At 36.1% G+C, this 26809-nt stretch overlaps 1 protein-coding gene across 4 annotated transcripts in view; it reads right to left on the bottom strand.

Annotated features, from left to right (window-relative positions):
* si:ch211-126j24.1 (phosphofurin acidic cluster sorting protein 2) overlaps positions 1 to 25400 on the bottom strand; it is a 58062-nt gene extending 32662 nt beyond the window's left edge. For 3 of the 4 annotated variants that reach the window (XM_058761038.1, XM_058761040.1, XM_058761039.1), the window contains exons 1-2: positions 25031 to 25400; positions 1939 to 2026 (exon numbers count right to left, since the gene is read on the bottom strand). In XM_058761038.1, coding sequence (XP_058617021.1) covers positions 1939 to 2026; positions 25031 to 25257 — 315 coding nt within the window. In that variant the 5' untranslated portion in view covers positions 25258 to 25400. The remainder of the gene's footprint in view (positions 1 to 1938; positions 2027 to 25030) is intronic. The other variant, XM_058761041.1, reaches the window with a different exon arrangement.
* Positions 25401 to 26809: the final 1409 nt, after the last annotated feature.

Raw genomic sequence — 26809 nt, 5'->3', positions numbered from 1 at the left:
TCTGTAATTACTGTATTATGTGACACAATGCAGCAATACAGTGATTTTTATTAAACTTTGCATAAATTAAAAGCAGTGCAACAAATACTACCTTGATATATAAGTAACAGTTAAAGTTAATGTTCAAATACATGCAATTATTATATCTCTGGACATGTAAGATCATATCCACGCTGTGGGGAAAGATCTAAAATGTATTATCATGCTTAATTGTGAATGAACATTTCATAACCATTATAATATACATACTTTACAATAATATCAAAATTGAAAATGACCCTAAAAACCCTCTTAATTTTCTTGACTGTTCAAGTTTGTTGATCATTTTTTCATGGCAGGTTTGGACATGTGACCAAAAACAAACTTATTGGTTGGCCAGTCTTTTTTTTTTTTTCCCCAATGTGATGGAAAAAGATTGGAACACCAGATTAGAAATCTGTTGCAGATACGGCATGCAAATGCTAATGTCAGTCTGAACAGATGCATTAACAGGCATTCATTCAAATTAAAATGTTTATCACACAGAATGCATTTTTCCATTCCAATGCACTACTTTTCCATTGTTTTTATATATAAACACGCTAGACGGACATGTATGACCGTGTTTTTAAGATGCTGTGTCAAGTTAAAATAATTTCAACTTTTACACGCAGCACTGCTCATCGATGTCAGTTCCAGTGGACCAATCAGAAGACCCCGTAGGTGGGACAAGCATTGCGAGCTTTTGTTTACACTGGCAAGTTGGTTTTGACGCCAATATGGCGGAGGATGCGTTCTGTGTTGCGATTTTTAAAAAAAACAAAGCAAAGACACGTTCTGTGGGAACAGCCCCTAAAACATAATTTTTTCGTTTTTTGCTATTTCCCTAAGAAAATGAATGTTTAGTAATCATCTGAAAGCTGAATGAATAAGCTGTCCATTGATGTATGGTTTGTTAGGATCGGACAATATTTGGCTGAGATACAACTATTTGAAAATCTGGAATCTGAGGGTGCAAAAAAATCAAAATATTGAGAAAATCGCCTTTAAAGTTGTCCAAATGAATTCTTAGCAATGCATATTACTCATCAAAAATTACATTTTGATATATTTACAGTAGTACATTTACAAAATATATTCATGGAATATGATCTTTACCTAATATACTAATGATTTTTGGCATAAAAGAAAAATCGGTAACACTTTACAATAAGGTGTCATTTGTTAACATTAGTTAATGTATTAACTAACATGAACAATGCATTTATTACAATATTTATTAATCTTTGTTAATGTTAGTGAATGAAAATACAGTTGTTCGTTGTTTATTCATGTTAGTTCACAGTGCATTAACTAATGTTAACAAATGCAACTTGTGATTTTAATAATGCATTAGTAAATGCTGAAATTAACATTAACTAAGATGAATAAATGCTGTAGAAGTATTGTTCATTCTTAGTTCATGTTAACTAATGTAGTTAACTAATGAACCTTATTGTAAAGTGTTACCGAAAAATCTATAATTTTGACCCATACAGTGTATTTTTGGCTATTGCTACAAATATACCCCAGCGACTTAAGACTGGTTTTGTGGTCCAGGGTCACATAGAAGTAAAAATATTTCTCTTTTTAAACAGTTAAAGCTTTACAAAAATACCAAACACAAACAGTGTGAACAAAGCGACCTATGTGGAATGCTAAGGGCCTCCAAGTGCTCTGAAATTACCCCCTCAGTATATCCCACAATGCACCTCTTCAGCCCCCACATGCCATCTTATTGCGTTCAATCCTATCTTCCCACTGAGCAAGCTGTCGCCTTGGCAACAGCTCACAGTTACCAGAGTGTCTTGTGTAAAGCTCTGAGCACTTGTGATATCAAACACCGAGCGACACAGCAACAGTCCACCTTCGACAGACCAGAACATACACAGAAGTAACACAGTAACGGTGTCATTTTACCTGTATCTTGACAGCGATTACAACAGAACTGAGTTCGCGGTCCAGCTCTTTCAGAACGATCAGCTTCTTCAGCGTCAGACTGCACAACCTTAGAGACAGAGACAAATAGAGAGAGGCAGGATTATTCGCTGCCATTCACAAGTCCTCATGGGTAAATTCGTACCCAGTTATGATTTTTTGCTTCAATCTGATTTATTTTTTAGGTTGCTCACATAACCTTTTTAAATGTAGAAGCTCCAAATTGTGTAAAAGCACCGTAAATAAACAATGTTCATGTTCAGAGGTCAGCATCAAATTGCATTTTGATTGATTGTGAGGCAAAAAGAGTGCAAAATAATAATCTTTTAATAAACTATACATAAAGAAATAAAAGGCGGATCTAGTTTATAGTTTGCCAGTTGAAAATTGTAAGCTTTGAATATACTTAGTTTTTTGACACGTATGTATTTTTCTTGGTTTTTCTATCTGCGCCTTGATTTTTTCTTTAAGTAGTTTGTCCACAAGGTGGCAGCACTGATTTCACAATTGAAAAAAGGAATAGATGGAACAACAACAATAACAAACACAAAAATAGACGCCTGAACTGATGAGCATTTGTGCAAATGGATTCAGAGATTCACTCTAGCTTGAACATTTTATCGCTCATAAATTCTGGAGAGAAATAGCGCAGACACTTGACAAAGATAAAACTTTCTAATTGTCTTGTTTTGAGCACCTGTGTTCACACAAACTATCAAATACGTTATACTTTGAAAGGCTATATTCGGACACATACATTAAGAATTTGTGTCAAAACTTATGTATATTTTTACATTAAACATCCTTGATTTTCTTTGTGATAATTAGTTTGTCCACAAGGTGGCAACACGTACCAATGCGCAATGTTTCACAGTTGAAATAGAACAAAGAGATAAAACAGCAAAAAAATTACTTGCGACAGCAACAGATGTCCACATTGACGAACCCGCTTGTCAGGAGTTCAGAGTTTCACGCAACTCTTAGACATTTCTATCATTCGGAACTTCTGGAGAAATAGCACAGACACTGGACAAAGATGAAAGTGTTTTGATTGTTGTATTGGTGTTGATGTCACGTTGACATTCTGAAGAATATGGACTCTGTGATGCTTTCAAAACATGGCTCTGTTTGTTTGACAGTGACATGTCAACTAGCTCAACCAATGACATGAGTTTGGGGCAGGACTTCCTGTTTGTCTGACCAATGGTAGACAGGCAGATTGTTTGGGGAAACCTGTTTGGAAACAGGTTTGGATTTTTTAACTCCACTGCTAGTGTCATAGAAGCTACACACTTGACCTCAAAGGTGTGTTTCTAGCTGCCAAACACTGGCTGACCTGTCTGTGTGGTGGATTCAGGAGTTAAGCAGCTATGAACTCATTCTATGGTCTTCTGGGAGCTAATTACTCTGCCGTCCTGAGTGTTTATCTGGATCAATAATGCCTTTGGCTAGACAGGAAGCTGTGCCCTACACATCATTATGTAGTAACCAACAAAACGTAGTTGGTTTAGACTGAAATTCATGTTAATCTGTTTAATTACTCCTTGCACTTTGCAAAATATCAAAATGTGTTTGGATGCTACACTTCAATTTTCTGTTAAATCTTAAATTAACATTTTCGGAAATGAAAATGCAAGGGACATGTATTTGAAAGGAGCCTTTGAACTTCAAATACCACCCAGCCGACACTTTCATCCTGGAGATTTCTTCACATTCCAGTAACTGAGAATGAGTCTGTCAGGAGCTTATCCTGAGATTCACACCCACACACACACACACACCTCGATTTCTCTGTCCTGTATGACTCAATCTCTCTGAGGACTGAAATACCTCACTCTTGATTTTTTTTTCTCAGTATTTTCACTCCTTCCCTCTCTGTAAACCCCGCTCTGGTCTCTAACTCTACAACAAAGACACAACCACATACACTAATGACACTCGAGTTCTACATTACAGACACACACTACAAGCCACACTTTATGTACTGTGCATGGTAATGACATTAAAGATGCCATTCACCCTATAATTTCACTTTTGGTCCATTATCCACTTACATCTAGAACAAACAGCCATAGTTTTAGTTTTTTTTTTTTTCTCTCTTTTTTTTCATTAGCATTTTCCATGCCCTTTAGAATTAAAACAAGTTGTTTTTGCTACTGCACCTTTAAGACCTTTATACGTAAATTAAGTCTGTTATGATTGGCTAACCCCTTCATCTGTGAAATGAGAAGTAAATCATGATATGTATAAATTGTGAAGTTTTAACAATAAAGTTATCCTTTTTTAGCACTAAATCGCAAATATAAAATAAAAATATTGGGGCATTCACTATAAAGAACAATTATTTTAAACATCAAGCCTATACGAATTTATTTGAAGTGACAGTGAAACTAGCAGCCTGTATGAAATGCATTGGTTTTGGACTCGCTCTGGAAAAAGTGGTACATCCCTAGTATTTATATTTTTAAACTGAAGAGTTAGCTTTGAGGTATGAAACTTGTAGGGGTGGGTGATATGACCAAAATCTTATCACAATGTACTGTATTTATTTTTGCTTTTTTGATTTTTGATACCATAGAAATTTCATAATTCTTGCCACCAGTGTCAATATCACACAAAAAACTAATACTAGCCTAAAAATCAGCAATTAAGTAAGAATAAGAAACTAATTACAAGCAATCAGACAAAAACTACAGTAGAACAACTGTGACCCTGGACCACAAAACCAGTCATAAGTGTTATTTTTTTTTTTTAATTGAGATTTTAATTACCATTTATGTATGGTTTGTTAGGATCGGACGATATTTGGCCGAGATATAACTATTTGAAAATCTGGAATCTGAGGGTGCAAAAAAATCTAAATACTGAGAAAATCACCTTTTAAAGTTGTCTAAATTAAGTTCTTAGCTATGCATATTACTAATCAAAAATTAAGTTTTTATATATTTACGGTAGGGAATTCACTAAATATCTTCATGGAACATGATCTTTACTTAATATCCTAATGATTTTTGGCATAAAATAAAAATGGATAATTTTGACCCATACAGTGTATTTTTGGCTATTGCTACAAATATACCCCAGCGACTTAAGACTGGTTTTGTGGTCCAGCGTCACAAATAAATAAGAAATGCTACATATATTGTATAAACTAAACAAATGTATAAAACACTGCATATTCTTCATGGTTTAAATATATATTTCTTCTTTTTAAAATACAAAAGTTATTCAGTCAAGAGCAGTAAGAGATTTTTTTCTCTTTTGTTGTTTAATTAGTATGAATGACAGACGGCAGGAATATTAGACTGCTGTCACTTTAAGAGCTGCCCGCATCCAATATACTGTTACAAGACTTAAGACTTAAATTACTGCACTTACGAGGATACTTTCAAAAATGGGCATTTTGACACATACAAGTGTATGTATTTAAACATTCAAGGCCTATAAAGCAGCAAAAATAACTCCGTCTTCACGTGCGCTCATCTCACATCTCTCAGACAGTGCGCGCATATAGAAAAATGAGTTCTCTTTCGCTGCTGATTGCGTTTTAATGGCTTAAGATTACTTGTTTTTAAACCACAATGCTTAAAAGCGTGTGCAAACGCTAACTTTTTGTGACCACGTTGCACAACAACTGTGAAATTTACTAGCAATTTCTCAGTGAAAATTGTTTCAAAGTAAATCATAAATTTTTTTTCCAGTGTATAGTCACCTCTGTGAATTTGTGTAAATATCAAGGACATCATCAAGATTTTCTATAAAGTGACCCCTTTAACTGGATGTGCAAATCTATTTGTAGTCCCATCAACTTCTCCTGCTCTTCATTCATGGCTCTGATGGAGAGCAGGCAGAGAAACGTTTATGCTGGGTCAGCTCAAAACACAACCACCCGACTGAAGCTATTCAGCGCTGGCCATTGAAAGGCCCTGTGGCATGAAAAGCCCCTGGAATGGCCCAAACATTCCATGCCAGAGATCATGAGAAAAAGCACAAACAGAGGCGCATTCACTGTTCTGGCTCAGTCTCTCAGGATCCAGTGTCAGTCTTACATAAGATCCTGACCGCGGCTGCTGATCCAGCATCTCCTCAGGACAACATCCCAGTCAGAACTCTGGCCAGTCACACCAGCCGCAAAAACAATGCGAGTCATCACCTCTGACCCCAAACAAGACGATAAATTATGATTGCACAACATGTCAGAGCATGTGAACTACCAGCCAAGCCACATCTCCGGCCTCCTTCATTTCATTAAAGGCACTGATATACTTACGGCAAACTTTTTAGAGCAAGGTTGTCCAATCCTGGTCTTGGAGGGCAGACATCTTGCAGATTTTAGCTCCAACACACTTCACTAGAAGTTTCTAGTAAGTCTAAAGACCTTGATTAGCTGGATTAGGGCTGGAGCTAAACTCTGCAGGACAGTGACCCTCCAGGAGCAGGTTTGGACACCTCTGTTTTAGGGATAGAAAGAAGTTGGAAATACCTGAGCAGTGGTTTACTGTTAGCGAACGCCACCCACAATGCTGGAATTATCTAGATGAATATGTAAATATGTGCTGTGTACTTTCCTCTCAACAACAAAATAAACACACAACTATAATAACAGTGGTGAGAAAGCATTAGTTAAGACAGCATCTGATCACAGTGATGTAGATATGCTCTGCAATTAGCCACTCCAGTCAAATCAAGTCAAGACATGTCATTTTTTTATATAGCACTTTATACAGTAGATTAGCAGTTTACAGTATTAAACACAGTAAAAAATACAAAGGCATTCTAAAAAAATTGGCTCAGAGTCACATGATCCTTCAGAAATCCTTCTAATATGCTGATTTGGTGCTCAAGAAACATTTCTGATTTTTATCAGTGTTGAAAACAGTTGATTAATAGAAATAGAATATTTCATTTATTTGAAGTAGTAATTTATATTTAACATTATACATTTCTCGACTGTCGTTTTTGGTTAATTTAATGTGCCCTTGTTGAATTACATGATTAATTTCTTTCCAAAAAAATAAAATAAAATAAAAAATAAAATGTACTGACCCCAAACTTGAATGGCATTGTGTATTATGAAAGTACTTGTTGTGTTGCCTTTCATTTATTATTATTAAAAATAAATAAATAAATAAATTCATTATGGCATATACTACAATATACTAGTTTTTATTAATGGTTAGAATTAGTTCTTATCTTTATATTTTGTTTTTATTTAAATTTTTGGTTATAAAAATATTGTTCTGTGCTTGTGTCATTTTATTAGTTTTAGTTTTTATGTCTACATTATTACTTTTAGTTTTAGTTATTTTAGTACATCAAATTAAAATAAATGAAAATAAGAATTGTTTCGTAGGGAACTAGCTGTTTATTATAAATTTATTTTATTTCAAGTAACAAAAGTTAGATGACTTAACTTAAAAAATTTAGTAAACCCGTTGCCTTAAAATTATTAAGTAAATAAGAATTAAAAAAAATAATTTAAGTGAATTGTCAAGTTCACTTAACTTTTTTTTTTTACTATTATTATTTACTTAATAATTTTTTTAAGTTAAGTCAACTTATCACTTTTTACTGTGCATAATAACCCTGATTAAAATACAATAAAATATATAATCTTGGTATAATGGCAAAATAATGGAAATTACAGAACAATACAAATATGTTTTTGTGGTAATGGGACCTGTGGAACCTTGTCCTAAAAATACAGAAAATCTTAATGGACCTATAGGCCTAAACAAACTTAGATTTCTTTATGCAAATATAGTCATTCATCTTTGTAACTTCACAGTAATATCATTCACAAAATGTACAATATACACTTGATTGGTCAAATGTGACCTGCACATGTCCTCATATACTCTGGGTCACGAAGGGTCAAAGCAACCCAATTTAGAGGCGCTGCAGAGCCACATTAGCCAGTGTGAAGACGCCTTCAGCCTTCGGTCAGGGTTTCATTTTCTGTGTTCAGAGAGGATGTGCTAATCTCAGCGCAGACTCTTGGCATGAACGGAAACAGGTTGCTCCCTAATGATTCCCGACTGTAAGAAGCTTAACAGAGATGGTGTTGCCCATGGCACTCAGGGCCAGACAGCACACACTGCCTTCAATCACCATCACACACACACAGCAGCCATGATAGTATTATGAAATACTCTGACATATTCCCACAGCGAACAGAGGATTGTGGGGAGGTTGTTATGATTGTAAATCTGTCATGATAAATAGCCCGCTAAGTCTTAAAACACGGTCCGCCGACAGATGATTGAGTATTAGTCTGTACCTGCCCTAAACAACAAACCCGTTTCCAGAGGGAGGAGTGTGTGTGTTTTGATCTGTTCTGTCTAAGACCCTGATTATGAACGTAATCTCGGCACACCTTAAGGTCACGCATGTGAAAATACAGATTGAAGCATATACAGCTACAAACACAAATCTGTATCTGCCGTCAAAACACCTTGTTCCTCTGTTTGTGTGTGTTATGCCACAGGATATGAATTATGCAATCGTAAAGTGTGGGCAGAAGGTTATGTGTATTGCAGGGAGGCGCAAGTTCCTTGAAAGGTATTATTTTAAACGATCCAGAGCCTCATTTATAAAGCATGAGAAAATGAATTTCAGTGTAAATCCTTTGTAAACCATTCTTATAAAAACTGCCAAAGCAACCAATTGCAGGGTTAGCAAAATGTAGCCAAATGAAAAAAAAAAAAAAAATCCACAAACAAGATTATTGCAATAAGCTTATCATCAAAGTGTGATATGTAATGCAGTGTGACTTTATGCCCAGAACCACTGCTTTGACATGAAATTATGGCTTGGCGATGTTTACGAACAGATTATTTTGCTACATTCTTAAAAATAAAAGTTCTTTATTGGGATTGATGGTTCCATGAAGAACATATAATATCCATGGAACCTTTCCATTCCACAAAAGGTTCTCTAAAGTGGAAAATGGTTCTTTAGATTATTAAAATTCCATTTCAGGTTCCGCAAAGAAATTTTCAGTGAACAGAACCGAAACACACACACACACACACACACACAAAAAAACTGCATCACTGATCTAAAGATTTAATGATCTAAAGAACTGCATTACTGCAAATACGGCCTTTTGGAACCATTAATTTAAGGAGTGTAAACTACTATTTACCTTAAAATGTGTGACATTTTTGTGGAACTCACAACTGCAAACTGGAATTTAATCAAATTTCTGACTTCTCCAACTTGACCAACATAACGTCATCTAAAAACATTTGGTTTTCAAAGTAAAATCCCATTATTTTTTCCATAGGGGAAGTGATTTTTAATCATAACTTATAAATCGTTAACGACAAGACCAACTGTAAACTATGAGGTTGCTTATAGACAGTTTGTTCTTCTACTAAAGCCATCAGTGGAATTCCTGGAGGAAAAACTACATTACCCATGATTCTGCAGAGAATCTTTCCAAATCAGAGCCGAAACAAGCAAATCATGCCAAAACAACACTCTATTACGCACAAACTATTCAGCATCTTTGAATCAATAATTTTGTATTTATTAATAATATTTTTATGTAATTCACAGTGATTTATGGGATTGTAGTTAATTAATTAAATTATTAATTAAAACCATTAAAACTAAGTCTTGTAGCTTTGCCTTACTGTTCAATTTTCAAATACTATTTTGTTTCAAATCAAAGTTTGTGGTGTTTTGATTTAAATCATAGTTGGCTTTGGTTTGTTACTTATAACTCTTCAACTAAGACCTTTTTAAAATCCGTATGAGAAAAAATAATGGGAAATAAATGTCAGGAACTAAGGCCGCTGAAATGCAATCTATGACACCAGGACTGACCTTTAAACAGCAACTCAAGGTTGTGTCTTTTCACAAAATGAGTGAATGGCTGTAATTAGCAGTGATTTTTCAGTGGCGCCTCGGGCTGTAACACTAAAGGAAATCACATTAGCAGGACAGAAGACCAACACCCATAATGACCAATCAATGAGCTCCATTAGAACCTGAAGCTGGGACGTCCTGAACCTAAATCATCCTATTCACAGACAAAACCAACTCAATTTCTGTTGTTTATATTCTAATAATGAAATTATATACGAAAGAAATCTGACATGTTTTGTTTGTTTGTTTATATAACAAAGCTATCACGCAACTGTAGAAGACCTGAAATACAGTTCACAAATTAATCTGTTTTTATACTTTGAATACATAAATCCGAATGGCTGTTTGAAAACACTGTTTGATTTTCTTTCTTGTCCATGTCAAGTGTGTGAAAAAGGAAAACTTCACACCGTTTTGTGTACACTGAAAAAACTTTAGGGTTTACTTTGAAACAATTTTTACTCATAAACTACTAGAAAATTTCACAAATAATTACAAAGAAATGACAACTAACACACTGAATTAAACATGAAAAAGTAATCCAATAGTAATCCAAATAGTAAAATGTAATCCAGTAATCTTTGTTTTATTTACAATATCAAGTGTACCAGGGTAACAGGGGTATTCTGCTTTTCCATAAGCGCCACCTACAGGGAATTTGCATTTTCATTCCTATCGTCTGCTGTTTTTTACACACTGGTCTGTTTGCGAAATTGAACCGAATTTTCATGGGAACATTTGTGTTGGTGTGAACAAACCTTCAGTTGCCATTCACTTTCATTACATGCAAAAGAGTGGCCAGGAAAACTCTCCTTTTGATTTCCACAATGGAAAAAGTCTGGAATGGCATGATGGCGAGTAAATGCTGACAGACTTTTTATTCTTCTGTTCCTATTATTACACAAACAGCACCCATATATGCTTCTCCTGCATGGAAAGCACGCTTCTGAGCACAGCCATGCCAATGATGTGCACTTTGGCACGTAAACACCTCTTCTGTTCTCCATTGAGAGGTGGAGATCAAAGCCTCGTGTTTGTCCCGTGACTGCAGCATCTCAAGCATAATGAACAACAACCTGCAGCATTTGCATAATGAACACCCTGCCGGAAAACCCGCTCATTCAGAAGTCAGGCTCCAACATTTTTATGCAACATTTGCAAGACAAATACCATGTTGCTCTTCCAGCTTTTCCCTCTATACGATGAGGAAGTGTTTCAGTAATCTTTGCTGCATCACGTAGAGATATGTAAACTCACGGTCACCAGCAGAGCACCAGAGACCGGCTGCCCTGCTCTACTTTTCTGAAACGAATACACGTCACTTGACTCAGCAGACAGACTATTTTGTGATCACTCTGAGGGCAAGTTTATGCCCCGTTCTCTGCTGACTCACAGGCCACAGGTTCGCCACCCTGCAGGCAGGATCTGAGTCAAACAGGAAATAACTAGCATTGCAAGACAATCTCTTGCCTGTGTGTGCAGTCAGTGCAGCTCTCTCTGCTCATGGGAAAAGGAACAAACACTCCATATAAACAAAACACTGTTTCCAAATATATTTCTGACCTATATTAGAAGAAATGATAAACAAAACAAATGCTGGGCGATATTAACAATGTATGTTTGCAGTAAAATTCTTCATGAATACGGAGCCTCAGTGCTTTTGGTGTTCACAATGGTAGTGCATTTAAAAGGGACATCACACAAGCCCTCGTTACACTGAATGGTGATCTTATCCAGTCATATTGTTCTGGAGCTCATTCCTCTGGGAAATACCTGTTAAAGTGTTCCAGGAGGGCTTGAAGGTGGGTAGTGATAGACTAGTGTCATTAATCGAAAGGCTGATGGCTTTTTTATTTGCATGTTTTTTTGTTTTTTAAAGGGATAGTTCACCCAAAAATGAAAATGTGATGTTTATCTGCTTACCCCCAGGGCATCTAAGATGTAGGTGACTTTGCTTCTTCAGTAGAACACAAACAAAGATTTTTAACTCAAACCGTTGCAGTCTGTCAGTCATATAATGGCAGTCAATGGGCTCCACGGCTTTGAGTAAAAAAAAAACATACACAGACAAAATCAAATTAAACTCTGCGGCTCGTGACGATACATTGGGGTCTAAAGACACAAAACAATCAGTCTGTCCAAGAAACTGAACAGTATTTATATAGTTTTTAGCTCTGATCCACTGCAATGTCCAACTGTCCTGAGCGCGTTCACAACAGTCGGCGCGGAAGCAATCTGTCACGCGTATAAGTCACTCATTGTTTAGATCGTCTCCACGCATGCATCTACTATGCCAGAGTATAGATATGTATAGATACCCCATTCGACCGCTCCAGGCACGTAGATGCGGCCGCCATCTTGAAACGGTCAACTTGACGTCATTCACCATACTGTAGGTTCTCACAGAGCCACTGAGCCGTTCTGTCCAGGATTGTGGCATCTTTCAAAAATTCAGTGATTACTAAGGTGAATGACGTCAAATTGACCACTAACAATATGGCGGACGGCTTACATATAGCGGCCCATAGAAACAGTCGCTAATGAATTATGTACGTATATCTATGTGCCAGAGCATGTTGACGTGTCACGTTCTGGCTGTTGTGAACGTGCTCAGGACAGTTGGACATTGCAGTGGATCAGAGGTAAAAAAATGATATAAATACTGTTTAGTTTCTTGCACAGACTGATCGTTTCGTGTCTTTAGACCTCAATGTATCGTCACGAGCCGCAGGGTTTCATTTGGTTTTGTCTGTGTATGTTTTTTTGACTCTCAAAGCTGTGAGTCCCATTGACTGCCATTATATGACTGACAGACTGCAACGGTTTGAGTTAAAAATCTTTGTTTGTGTTCTACTGAAGAAACAAAGTCACCTACATCTTGGATGCCCTGGGGGTAAGCAGATAAACATCAAATTTTCATTTTTGGGTGAACTATCCCTTTAATGTAACTATCAATGACTATTTTCTATGTTTGTTAGTTATAGATAAAATATGCTATTTCTAATAGTTTAAAAAGTTTATTTGATTTCTGGAAATCATCTCGCGACCCCCCCCAGAGGGTCCCGACCCCTACTTTGGGAACCACTGATCTAAAGAACCATTTTCAACCATGGAACCTTTTTTGCATCGATGAGGATGTTAAAAGTTCTTCATGGAACCATCGATGCCAATAAAGAACCTTTATTTTTAAGAATGTAGCAAAAGTCTCTGATTATGAACGTTCACATGCACACAATTTCAGTTGAAGACTGCTTGGATTCCTCAAACTGACTATTTGTGAATGTTTCCTATGCATCAATAGACTAATTTTATTATTCTTCCTTCCTCCGTGACTTGCAGATACTAGAGTTTTAATAGCCTGTGATTTAGCAAACATGGCATTAAAGGTGAAATCACTTTTACGGCTCTGCAGAATACAGCAGGTGAAATTCAGTCATTCTGATAGGAATCTACACAAATGAGAATTTTTTCCAAAAGGTGAAAGTTTATCCATGGACAATGGACATTTTTTGCCTGTAACATTTGAGAGAAATTTCCAGACTGCATCTGGAATCATTTCTGTGAATCACTTCAAACTGTTTGCTTCAGCAAATCGATTCTTGGTTTAAATTATTCAGAGTCTTAAAAGTAGATCACCCCCCCCGCCACAAATAATTGAAATAAAGCTAAAATAAAAAATAATAAATGGAAAAAAGAGAAATATTTAAATAAAAAAAACTAATGACAGAAGTGCATAACATAATTACTAAAACTTGAACTAAAATGAAAAAAATAAAAACAATAAAACTAAAAGCTGATTCAAAATAGTAATAAATACTATAATAGTATATAAAAAGTGCTACAATAAAACTGTTCTTGTCATTTTTATAAAGGGTTAGTGACCAAACTGTCATCTAGCATAGATTTACTTATGATGCTTTTGAAACTTATTATGTGAACCCTTAATTTTAAATAAAACAGGGTCAATAATAACTCTAATTGCACTTATAATAACAATAATTTAATACATCTTAATTTAATTTTTCTATTCCAAAACCTAAAAACTACCTAGACATCCACACCACTAAAGATGCTAAAATGAAATGAAATCAGTCTCATTCTTAGTTGAAAGACACCTGATACTTAAACAGTCCAATCAGTGTAAACCGTGTAGCTACGCATGATGCAACACACTGTACATGACAGTCCCGGGGTGTTATTTTTTAATATATTCATAATGGTCACTAGAGGAACATCAACAATCTGCTGGAATGAACAAGGGGGAGATAATGCAGTGAAAGCATCCTGTTAATCTCCTGTTGATCAGTGCATTGTGTTTAATGCACATCACTCACACTCGGCCGGCTCAGAACAATGAACGTCTGCTCTTACACACTTTATCCCAGTGCCACAGACATACAGCTTCCTCTTTCAGCTCAGCTCAATCACTCTGTAGTGTGAGGTGCTGTGTGATGGCTGTCTCTCTCTCTCACACACACACACACACACACACGTATCTGTATGCTGTGACACAGATGGTGATGGTGACTCATGGATCTCACGGATCGGTGTGTTTCAGTGCGTCTGATGGTATTTGGAGCATTGCTCTTTGTCATTTTCAAAACACTTGTAATTGCTTCTGTATTACTATACTGTATATTAGCTTGTTTTCTCATGGAAAAAAACATTCCCCCACAAGGTCAAAATTTACTAGTATTACTATATTTGTGGTGACATTTGGTCCCCTAAAGTAGGGAATACCAGTACACACACACACATATGTATGTGTTTGTTTGATGATTTAAATGCCAGAATTCATTTTGTTGTTTAATACAAGGAATACAAGGAAAGTTTTATGAGTGTTGATACTGTTAACTAAAACTAAATCTATTTAAAACATTGTTGGTAGTTGAAACCAAGATATATTAGATGAAATATGTTTAAAAAATTTAAAAAATAAAAATAAAAAAACGTTGCTTTGGCAACTAACTAAAATAAGGTAACACTGACATATTAAAATTACTGAAACTAAAAATGAAATAAATTCAAGGTAAATTTAAAATAAACTAATTAAAAAATTACTAACATGTAAACAAAAATTAAATATAAACTGAAAATATATAAAAAAGTAAATTCAAAATATTAACAAATACTATAATATTATATCAATAATACCAAAATAATGTATTGTAATTAAAATAATGTATATTATTGTTATTGTTGTTATTATTATTATAACATACAATTTGAGTACATCTTCATAAATTGAATAACCTCAATGTGTTGTCATACTATTATTAAAAGTAACAGTAATAATTATCATTGTATAATAATAATACGAACATAAACACTAGTTTTGTTATTTATTATTATTATACATTTGCCTTATGCATTTAGTCAATCCAAATTTCATCCAAATTGAACTTTTAAGTGCAGAGTACCACCTTCATTAGATGTGTATTATTATTAACAACATTATACACATTATTATTATTTATTATACATTTACATTATGCATAGTATTATTAACAACATGAATATTATACACAGTTATTTTTATCATCATTATTTATATGATGCATTTTGAGGCTTTATTCCAGAGTGACTCGTCTTGCATTCAAACACGTTCTACTCGTTGAGTCACTGTGTGCTCCTCGTTTGTTACTGCCGGTGCTTTCTAAAGGAAACATCATTCATACTCCTAAACCTGACTTCAGCGTGTAACTCTTCCAGCGTTGGTGCCTCAGACCATCAGACATTAGTCTCTACTCTTATCTCAGCTCTCTGTCACATTACTGCAGTGACTCCACTGTCACTTTTAACTGTCCATTCAGATAAGCTCCTATATTATCTATCTGCAGATACACCATGATGCTCTAAAGTAGTGTATTTGACTTCAGCAGAACACTTGAGCAACATTTCAGCGAGGGTTTTCAATTCTGTTTTTCATTGTTCAGATGTGTTGTTTTTGAATATAATCGTCTGTTAAGTGCTAAATCTCACACGTTTATACCACTGACTTAATTATCATGTATTAATAAATATATAAACTACGGCTGGGATGGCTTGAACAGTCACAGGAAGTGGCTGCATGGAGCTCCTTCCTGAAGAGGAAACACTTCTTATGGAAAACCGAATGCCTGTTCACACACACACACACACACACAAATTCTCACAATGTGAGTCAATAATGAAGGAAACCAGTTAAAAATACTCCACAAAGTGTTAATAAAAGCGCTCATATGGAAGAATGCTCAAATTAAGAAGTTCATAAAACACACCATCTGTCTTCCCCACGACTATTTGACAAGAATTATGTATTCAGTGTAGGACTATGAAGAATCGCTATAATATTGTGTATTTTTAGAGGTGTTTGCTGAGGCAAGCATCACTACTGCTCCTCATACTTCAGATTTAATCAGCCCTATAATTATAAAGTATTTCATTTGTTTTTTTGTTTTTCACAGCATGTGTAAGTGATCTGTAACTTTACTGCAAATTATCAAAGTTCAGGACTCTCACGCTTGCTGCACTGCTAATTGGTCGCCTCAGCTCTCAGCGATGCCCCGGGGGCTCATGGGTAATTTTCCACTTGCGGAGGAGTAGATTCAGAGAGAAACCTGTGCTATATCTTCCTGAGTGACTCTGATAGATAAAGGGAGGAAGAGAGAGAAGCAGATGAAAGGAGAGAAGGTGGGAGAGATGAAAGTCGTGGTAATTTCTTCCTGAAGGAAATGTCTTCCCTGATGGGACAAATCCTGCTTCGGCTGGTAACTCTGATCTGGACCTTGCTAGCCCTTGTGAAGAAGAAGTGCACTTATAGTGTACTTCAAATCTTATAAGCATATTCTAAAAAACTGTATTTGCATATCATATTAATGAAATAAAACGGCACTTAAGTGAGAGAGAGACACTTCTTATGACTGTTTTTTAATACACGTCAAATGAAAAGTTCTTTCATAATGTTTGATGTGTCGGCTAACATACTGTATTGTGTTTTTCAATATTACTTTTAAAGTTAATATATTTATGCAAGTGCTAAATTGCAACTTCATCGTTACAAATGTGTAATTACAAATGTACAATTTAATTGGAAATTATAAAGTATATTTTAGTTTATATTTGGCAGTACACTTTAACCATAATTCAATTATTATTGTCTGATATCATAATGAAGGAAATACTTAATTAAAAGAATGAAATTCTTTAAAAGGAGCAGGTTGGCGTAATCTTTTATTATTTTTTCTTCGAAAAAAAAAAACTGCTTCACTGCCAAACCAAACCAAAGAAATGTGGTGTGACCAACAACCAACAATATCATGCGGTCGAACTAACATGCAGAAACATGCACACACACAAAAAAACCCTCTTAAAATATTAAATCATTTGATATTACTCCAGTCTTCAGTGTCACATGATCCTTCAGAAATCATTCTAATGTGACGATTTGCTGCTTAAGAAACATTTCTGATTATTATCAATGTTGAAAACAGTTGTGCTGCCTCATATTTTTGTGAAAAGCATCAAACCTTTTTTTTCCAAGTGTTTTTTTTTCACCAGAATTTGTATTATTTAAAGCTGCAGTCCGTAAGTTTTGCCTCTTTGTCGCCATCTCTGTTTGAAAACCTGGAATTGCAGCTGCTTGCATATCTTGGTTGCGTGGGTTGTGAGTCGGCACGGCTGCAGCGCGGATGAATCTAATGTTTGGAGATGAATGTGTGGCAGTCAGTCACCGCACCGGTGTGGATGTTTACTGTAATTCGCAATCACAGATTCTATATGTCTTGAAGATATGACCCAAATAAGCATTTTCACCGTATATTGCATTCTGAACAAGTAAGTAACAAGTCTGCCACGTTTTTTCTGACCAACTGAGGAAAAAAAAATATTACAATAAATCACGCTAACAATTGTGATTTAATCTAACTATCGATTAGCTCATATCCCATCAAACCGTGCTAATTATTATTATTGTTATACTTTATTCTCAAATTATTAATGTTAACAACATCAGCATTGTGTGACTATGAGTATAGTGTGTGTTAGCGTGTAGATTTCAATTTCTGTACAGTCTAATCTCTAATTGTCATACCATTCGAAATTCATATTAAGAAATTCTTCAAAAAGAAAAAAGCAAACTATGCTCTCTTCGAACTGGTTTTCTTTAAAATACAAATCTTGAGTAATCCCAGGCTATCTGTAATCAGAAGCACATTTAAAACTGAAATATCATTTAATTTCATTCACATGTGTTTCATAAACACATAATCCTTTCTGGATTACAATCCGCCATCAAAATTATAAATTTAATTATTCTAGCTGCTGTGAGAAAAGGCTATAAATGATCCGCCGCCTGCAGGATCCTCACATGTGATAGCCTCGTAGCCGGGAAAACTTCTTTATGTTTACAGACATGACGTAATGATGCAGTGCCATGCTCGAATTTCCCGCAAAAACCTACCCGTACCACTCAAATTAGAAACCATTATTATAAGCTAACCGTTGTGAATCGGGCTAAAGTAAGGTGATAGTTTTGAACACTGGCTGGTTATGTACTTACTCAAATATTGATTTCGGATCATTTTTAACCAAAAAAAAAGCTTTAACAAAGTAACTAATTTTCTTAATTTAAACATTTTCTTGTAAATTAAAATATAATATGTTACTTTACTAGTTACTTGAAAAAGGTAATCCAATTACTTCACTCAAGTTACTTGAAAAGCATTAAACATTTTTTTCAGGATTCTTTGATAAATATAAAGTTTTAAATTCTTAGATGAATAATAATTTTTAATTTTTGTCTTGTCGTTTTCATAACAATTAAAAAAATCAATAAAAAATCTACTAACCCCAAGCTTTTGAACAGTATGTACATACATACTATGCCTTCATGCATACAGACACAGGAAGAACAAAAGGAGGAAGAGAACAAACTCACTTTATTCTCACCACATCAGCCACAATCTCTGCGGCTCGATGCATGCTGCATGAAAACAGCAGACCCTACAAAACACATACTGTATGCACATTTGCTGCCCCCAGAGATACACTGTCTCTTTTTGATTTGCTCAGTAAGTAATCATATGCAAGGACATGGTTGTAAAACCTTTGGCCTTTTTTGCACTGTTTATCTGAACTTTGACGTTTTCACATCTCAGTCTCTCATAATTACTTTGATCACCCTAGCAATGTCAATGGCCTAACAACCACTCAAAACCACTTAGGAACAGCCTTGTTAAGTTACTGTCACCAATAATACACCACAAACTACCTAGAAATGCCCTAGCAACCACTCACAGCACCCTAGCAACTGCTCAGTAATGTATTAAAACACTCATAATCTACTTAAACAACCAAAACACTTAAAATGTATGTAACTTCTAACCAGTACTCATACAAAGTCATACACACATTTACAAAACACCATCATGGTAACACACGATACTAAAATAATGCAACATGAACTAAATAATTTAAAAAACGCAACACAAAACACCCCATGTACATTACTGATAACATTTACGTAAAATAGGCTATATGATATGATACAGGGCCTTCTGGGAATGTCCTTTTGCTGTTTTTCGCTGTAAATTATATTGTAATTCATATTTTTTCACTTGAGAAAACCATACATTTGACAGAATTTTATAGTAGAACTACAAATAATGCAAATTTAAAGCACTAAACAGGTTTTCACCATATGTGAAAAGGTTTTTACAGGTAACCAATAACAGGTAGTTAATGTATACAGTATGACTCTATTGGCTTATCAGAGGTGTTATTCTGCCTTAATACATAGTCTGTATGATTTTGACACTAGAAACGAATGCCGCTTTGTATCTCAATTCTAGGGCAGAACATGCCAAAATTCATCAAAAGCATGCACCGACATATCAGCGTTATCCAGTGATAGCTGCTCTACCGCTGTCTGAGCTCGACGAGGGGGAGAGAAGCGCAAAACGACACGGCCGGGGTCCTGAGGCGTTCCAAAATTAATTAAAATGCCTCCCGTCGAGCCAACAGATACCGAAGATGACCTCTTAAAAAAGAGTACCATGAAAAAGACATCAAACCATCCAATAGCGGAAAAACAGTTAATCACAGATCCGATGCTAAACAGCTTTGAAACAAATAAGTTCCTTCAAGTCTGCGATAAAAGGAGTAAAAACTGACCTATTGCTTCTTATTTATGAGGTATATGTTTAGTAAGGATGGGAATCACAAAGAATTGTGCAATTCTGGTTCCTTTATAGTTCTATCAATGACTAATAAAAATCTATAGAGCAATCAACAGAAAACAATTATGGTTAGTAGCAGCCCAAGATAATTCACCCAAAAATGAACATTTTCTCATCATTTACCATCATGTTCCAAACCTGTATGACTTTATTTATTCTGCAGAACACAAAAGAAGATATTTTCATATTTCAACAGCTTACGGACATTCATGTATGGATGAAATAAACACTGAGACATTTCCGCTGCCATTTACTGATGCCCCAAAGTCCTTTTAGTGTGTATCAGTGGTTTAAAACAGAAAATGAGCCTGAACTGTGCAGCTAATTTCCTGAGGGACCCTTGAGAAACAGAAACCAATGGTTTTCAAGAAGTACAGTGATGCATGCATTTCCACCGCATGGATCTCTGGGAAAGGACAACATCACGTACCTTGCCGACATCAGCTGGCGTTTCATCAGAAATAATGACCCTACACGGAGTCCCACACCAATTAGGGCCCACTGAACGAGCTTGAATAATTGACATGCTACTGGCTGCATAAACGGATTGGAGCCGCATGTTTAATTACGGCAGCCTGATCTATGCCTGGTTGGGTTTACACTCATTTGTCTTTGCAGGGACAAGAGGAAGGAGGGGAGGAATCTATAAATCACTTCCAGCGGCCCTCGTTATTTGTACACCTATAGTGTCCTTCTAGAGACTGGGTACTGCCGGCTATTTTATGAAACACTAAACATCATGATACAAGACGCGATTAGAAACACTGCACTGCAATGACAATAGCATTAGATTGTGCCTGAAGCAACTCTGACCGCACAGGTTTCAGGGTTTAGCTTATTTAAATAAACTGTTGTTCATTAACCCGATTCAATTCTGGGCATGATTGTTATGTTTCACTTCAAAAAATCATACTATGAATAAAATCAGGTTAACTTTTAACATTAAAACTTCTCACAGATTGCAAAAAAAGTAAAAAGGAGGATGCATTTTTTAAAGCTGCATTTAACAACCCAACGCTAACTCACGACCAATTCGTACGTATTTTACAAGATGGCTAATTTGTACGACCTCACTCGTACGATTTAGTACGATTTGTCTAAACCCCAGTGACGGGTAGGTTTAGGGGCGGGGTTAGGTTTAGGTCATTCGTACAAATTCACACGAATTGGCAACTCGTAAAATATGTGCGATTTAGCAAAAATTGTTTTTATTTATTTGTATTTTTATTTTAAACTTTTATTATTAAAATTTGTATTTATTTATTATTATTAACACCAAGATAATGGGTTCGATTCCCAGCAAAATTCACATGCAAGAATTATTAAAAATGTGTGCCAAAATGCAGTGTACATTTCTTCCAATAAACACAACCACTAAATAGATAAATATCCTTATAAAATAGTTGAGAAACTGACATGACTAAGTACTTTTTTTGGGGGGGGGAGCATGTACCTGCATTTTACGATAAAATGCTAACCTGCTAATTCACAATCGCTAAAGAAATTTCGTACACACATTCCACAACACCTCAAAGTGCTGAAATATGCAGGCAATTTTACAACCCTAAAGGAAAAAGTCACACAATTTCAAAGAAAACATCTAGCTTAATGAGTATTTCCGATAACTCAATTGTGTTAAGGTTAAAATTGACCCTGTACATAATGTAATTGGATTTTAGGAAATGACTGGAATTTTAAAATATTAATACAATGATCTAAAGGTTTAATGAAATATTGTGGGGAAAAAATAATAATTTATATATAATTGTACTGACATTAATGATTATCTAATTCAACAAACCAGTAAACCAGTTTCGTAACAATTCTTATAGCAGCTTTGAGAAAGCTGAGGAGATGAGAACAGCTCAAACCGATTCAGGGAAAAACGATATTGTGGCCACAAATTAACATGGCTGCACTTTATTTTAAGGTGACGTTGTTACAGTGTAATTACACAATTAAATATATTAATTAATAGGATTAGGGTTTGGTTTAGGGTTAGCATAACTTGTAATTATGCATGATGTACTGTTATTACTATAGTAAATACACGTAATATGTAACTACGTCACCTTAAAATAATGTTACCGCATCTCTAAAAAGATGGGATGTCAACTTATTGTCTTTGTATTTAGTGTCTTTTTACTTTATTAACTGATTCTTTAATTAAATTGAAGGTCATGAACATATGTTCTAGTTCTTGATTCACAACCGCGATCGGTCCCGAGACTCAGCTGTAGTTCCTCAGAACAAATGAAGCAAACAGCTTTGGCATTTGAGCATAATTCACATTTGCCCTTTCTTTGGAGAGGACTCGGGGGCGGCCCGCAGCATCAGATATGGAGCTGTGAACCGCCGAGGTCCAGATACTTGAAGGACGCCCTGAGTCTCAGGAAGCATCCTGTTCTTATTACCAAAGCCATCGAGACACATCTGGGCCGAGCTGATTAATCTGGTCCCACGAGTTCTCTCAGCTCTCTGTGGAGCTTAATGTGCCACCAGGTTTGCTTTTAGTAAGACAATTACTCGCTGTACTGAACCATCGTCCAAAATAACAGAAAAACAACAGAGAGGTGGCACACATCCACACTTGCTACATTAATAAATAAAAAAAAACGTTGTGATACATTGCAAATATAGTAACAACCAAAGGACGTTTTTAGGCAAAATGCACATTTACAACATAAATATTAGACACAAATTATAATTAAGCAAATTCATTAGCTTAATTCATTTTAGCACGAATGAAACACTGTATTGACAAATGAGCGTCCATGGCCAGATTTTTGTATAAACTAGGGCTGTGCAATTAATTGCATGTGATTGTCATGCGCATCTCGTCAGTAAAGCCTGTTCCGTGATTAGTAGTAAATCGCCATCACCTGCTTTCAGAAGGAGCGGCATTAACTACATAGAGCCGTAGTTCACTGACAAGCTACGCAATATCGCATTTATTATCGCAGGTGATTCGTCCTGCAGTTAAAGCAGTTAATGCCGCTCCATCTGAAAGAAGGTGATGGAGATTTACTACTAATCACAAGACCAGCTTTACTGACGAGATGCGCATGACAATCGCATGCGATTAATTGCACTGCCCTAGTATAAACTGCCATATTTAGTGATACTGATGTAACAATTACATCAATGTATTATGTTTTAGATTCACAGATTGTGAACTTTAATATTCATGACTGTTTGTTTTATCTTGCTGTCTTTAAGATCTTTTATTGTGCTAAGACTGCATCTGAAGATTGCAGAAAACATCCTGCCCTTTAAAACAACACACCGGACATGTGCTTGCTTTAACTTTATAATGATTGACTACTACAAAATCCAATCTGGCATCGAAGAGGACACACTAGATTTTGCTCTGCGTTCACTTCCATTCATAAGCATGTAAATGCTGGAGCTTGAGTACTGATCCTATTCATCAACCTGCTATACACAAACTTACCTATTTTATGAGTTGGGGATTTTGTATGAATTTGAACAAAGTTAATTAGTACAAAAATGTATGATTCTTTGAAGAAAATAAAAATAAAAATACAAATTCGCAACCAATTTGCCGATTTTTTTTTTTTTTTTTTTTTCAGTATGCAATACCCTGATGGCAATTTAAGAGAATGGAGCAAATACTTTAGTTCAGGAAGGTATTAATGGAAATCACTTACTAGCCTTGAATCTGTAAAGCGTCTCAACAATCTTTTAACTTCACTCTCATGGCAACGATCCATGAAGAACTGGGTTTTAAATTCATAATACAGGATGTGGTTTGGGTCATTTGGACAAAATGCATCATGTGCAACACATGAATTGTTTGGGCAGAGGAAAGGGAATAACATACTGATATTCTAAATATTGGGATGATGCTTTCTCTTACAAACAAGTCAAGCATGTCAAAAGTGATTTTATCAAACACTAAAAGATACGCTGGTTTTCTATACAGTCAAGAACAGCTATAATCATGTAATGCAGCATTAGTTAAAACTGTTAATAACTGATAATAACAGAATCATACTTGAAAACTGAATAACTGAAAACTGATAATAGCAGACAATAACTGTGACTAACTTCATTCAAAATCCTGAATATGCATCTTTTTTTATAAACAAATGACACTCGATGGTCATTACAACAAGCTCAAATTTGCATTGATTTGACTGTAATGAATACAAAAGGGCTTTTGAGACCACTGATTGCTTCAGACTTAAAAAGCTTCCATGCAATTAACACAGGCTTTTTAAAAACATGCTCCATCCTCATTTTGAAATCAAAACAAGACAAATTTTCAGTAAATATATGCAAAGTTGCACTTAAATGATATTAATGCACTATGATGAGACAAAATGGCATGTCAGAAGAAAGATATTGAAATGAGTCACTAAAACAACCCTTCCTAAATATAAAGTTGTTGATCACAGGCTCTGAAAGTCAATTTGTCCATTTTCAGGTCATCTAAACTAAGCATGATCCAAACACACTGCCCTGTCTTTGCAATGCTTTAACTTTAGTGGGTGTGTTTATATGACACCCAAAACACGTTGACTAATTGTGATTTTCTGTGTATATAAACCAAACTAAACACACAAGAAATGCACCTATATAAAGCACTCTGATATATGTCATTATGTTTCCACATATTTCGTTTTTCAGCATCACAACATTGCATGAATCTGATTTGTTGTGACCCGCTTTACGAAACATGCACATTAATCCGGTCAACTATTGATGTTTTCTGTGTTCATCTAGACACTTGCCAACATAAGTGTCCATAAAATGAACATATATTAATGTTTCTATGTGTCATAACACAGCACCATCGCAACACTGAATGCACGAGTTTTGTTTTGACCTCCTTCTGCATAACATGCGCAAGTTAAAGCCCATGTTGCATGCACAGAAAAGCATGCAAGCAACGAAATGCATTAGTGTCCTGAAGCTTTATTTTACACACATGAACAATAGCATTAGGTTTGCTGTACCTCGGAACACAGCTCGGAGATGAGCGGTCAATCTCCCACGTTGCGAATAAATTCATAGGCACAGGCATGATGGGACCCAAACCCGCCGCACCCGAGCTCGAGCCCCCAGCTCCGGCCATGGCTGATCCTCCGGGCGCAGCGGCGACAGCGGGTGCGGGAGCGGGTGCACCGACCCCCGGGTTCATGAAGGCGGCCCGGACCCCTCCTCTCTCCACAGCCGCGGCCATCACCGAACCGAAGCTCAAGCTGGACTGCGATGGTCGAGGACCTCACTGCTCATGCACACGGTCCGGACGGCTTTCTGCTGCTGCTCATCTCTCACAGACACAGATTTGCGATGGTCAGAGGCGGAGCTTCGCTTCAGAAGAGAATGTGGAGCAGATGCGATCTGCGGTCGGCCGACAGGCGGCGCTGAATCACGGGTTCAGTAGGCCACTTGCTAACGAGTCGTTCTTTTGAGTGATTCAGTCGAACCGATTCGCGAACCGTTCGTACATAACTGATGATAAGAGAGAACATCTGTTTGGGAATAAACCTGTAAGTCCAGACACATGCTTGAACTTATTACCGTGTACAAACGCAACATTTGACAATATAATATCAATTAAATATGGACGCTGTAACATTTAGGAAAACACAATTAGACACAGACAATTATGTGCAAACATACAGTATTGTTCAAAATAATAGCAGTACAATGTGACTAACCAGAATAATCAAGGTTTTTAGTATATTTTTTATTGCTACGTGGCAAACAAGTTACCAGTAGGTGCAGTAGATTCTCAGAAAACAAACAAGACCCAGCATTCATGATATGCACGCTCTTAAGGCTGTGCAATTGGGCAATTAGTTGAAAGGGGTGTGTTCAAAAAAATAGCAGTGTCTGCCTTTGACTGTACAAACTCAAAACTATTTTGTACAAACGTTTTTGTTTCTAGGATTTAGCAATCCTGTGAATCACTAAACTAATATTTAGTTGTATGACCACAGTTTTTTAAAACTGCTTCACATCTGTGTGGCATGGAGTCAACCAACTTGTGGCACCTCTCAGCTGTTATTCCACTCCATGATTCTTTAACAACATTCCACAATTCATTCACATTTCTTGGTTTTGCTTCAGAAACAGCATTTTGATATCACCCCACAAGTTCTCGATTGGATTAAGGTCCGGAGATTGGGCTGGCCACTCCATAACATTAATTTTGTTGGTTTGGAACCAAGACTTTGCTCGTTTACTAGTGTGTTTGGGGTCATTGTCTTGTTGAAACAACCATTTCAAGGGCATGTCCTCTTCAGCATAGGGCAACATGACCTCTTCAAGTATTTTAACATATGCAAACTGATCCATGATCCCTGGTATGCGATAAATAGGCCCAACACCATAGTAGGAGAAACATGCCCATATCATGATGCTTGCACCACCATGCTTCACTGTCTTTACTGTGGCTTGAATTCAGAGTTTGGGGGTCGTCTCACAAACTGCCTGTGGCCCTTGGACCCAAAAAGAACAATTTTACTCTCATCAGTCCACAAAATGTTCCTCCATTTCTCTTTAGGCCAGTTGATGTGTTCTTTGGCAAATTGTAACCTCTTCTGCACATGCCTCTTTTTTAACAGAGGGACTTTGCGGGGGATTCTTGAAAATAGATTAGCTTCACACAGACGTCTTCTAACTGTCACAGTACTTACAGGTAACTCCAGACTGTCTTTGATCATCCTGGAGGTGATCATTGGCTGAGCCTTTGCCATTCTGGTTATTCTTCGATCCATTTTGATGGT

Source organism: Onychostoma macrolepis, chromosome 22, assembly GCF_012432095.1.
Source record: "Onychostoma macrolepis isolate SWU-2019 chromosome 22, ASM1243209v1, whole genome shotgun sequence".
Classification (NCBI taxonomy): Eukaryota; Metazoa; Chordata; class Actinopteri; order Cypriniformes; family Cyprinidae; genus Onychostoma; species Onychostoma macrolepis.
Note: the sequence above shows the minus strand (reverse complement) of the source record. Positions and strands in the feature narration are given on the sequence as shown.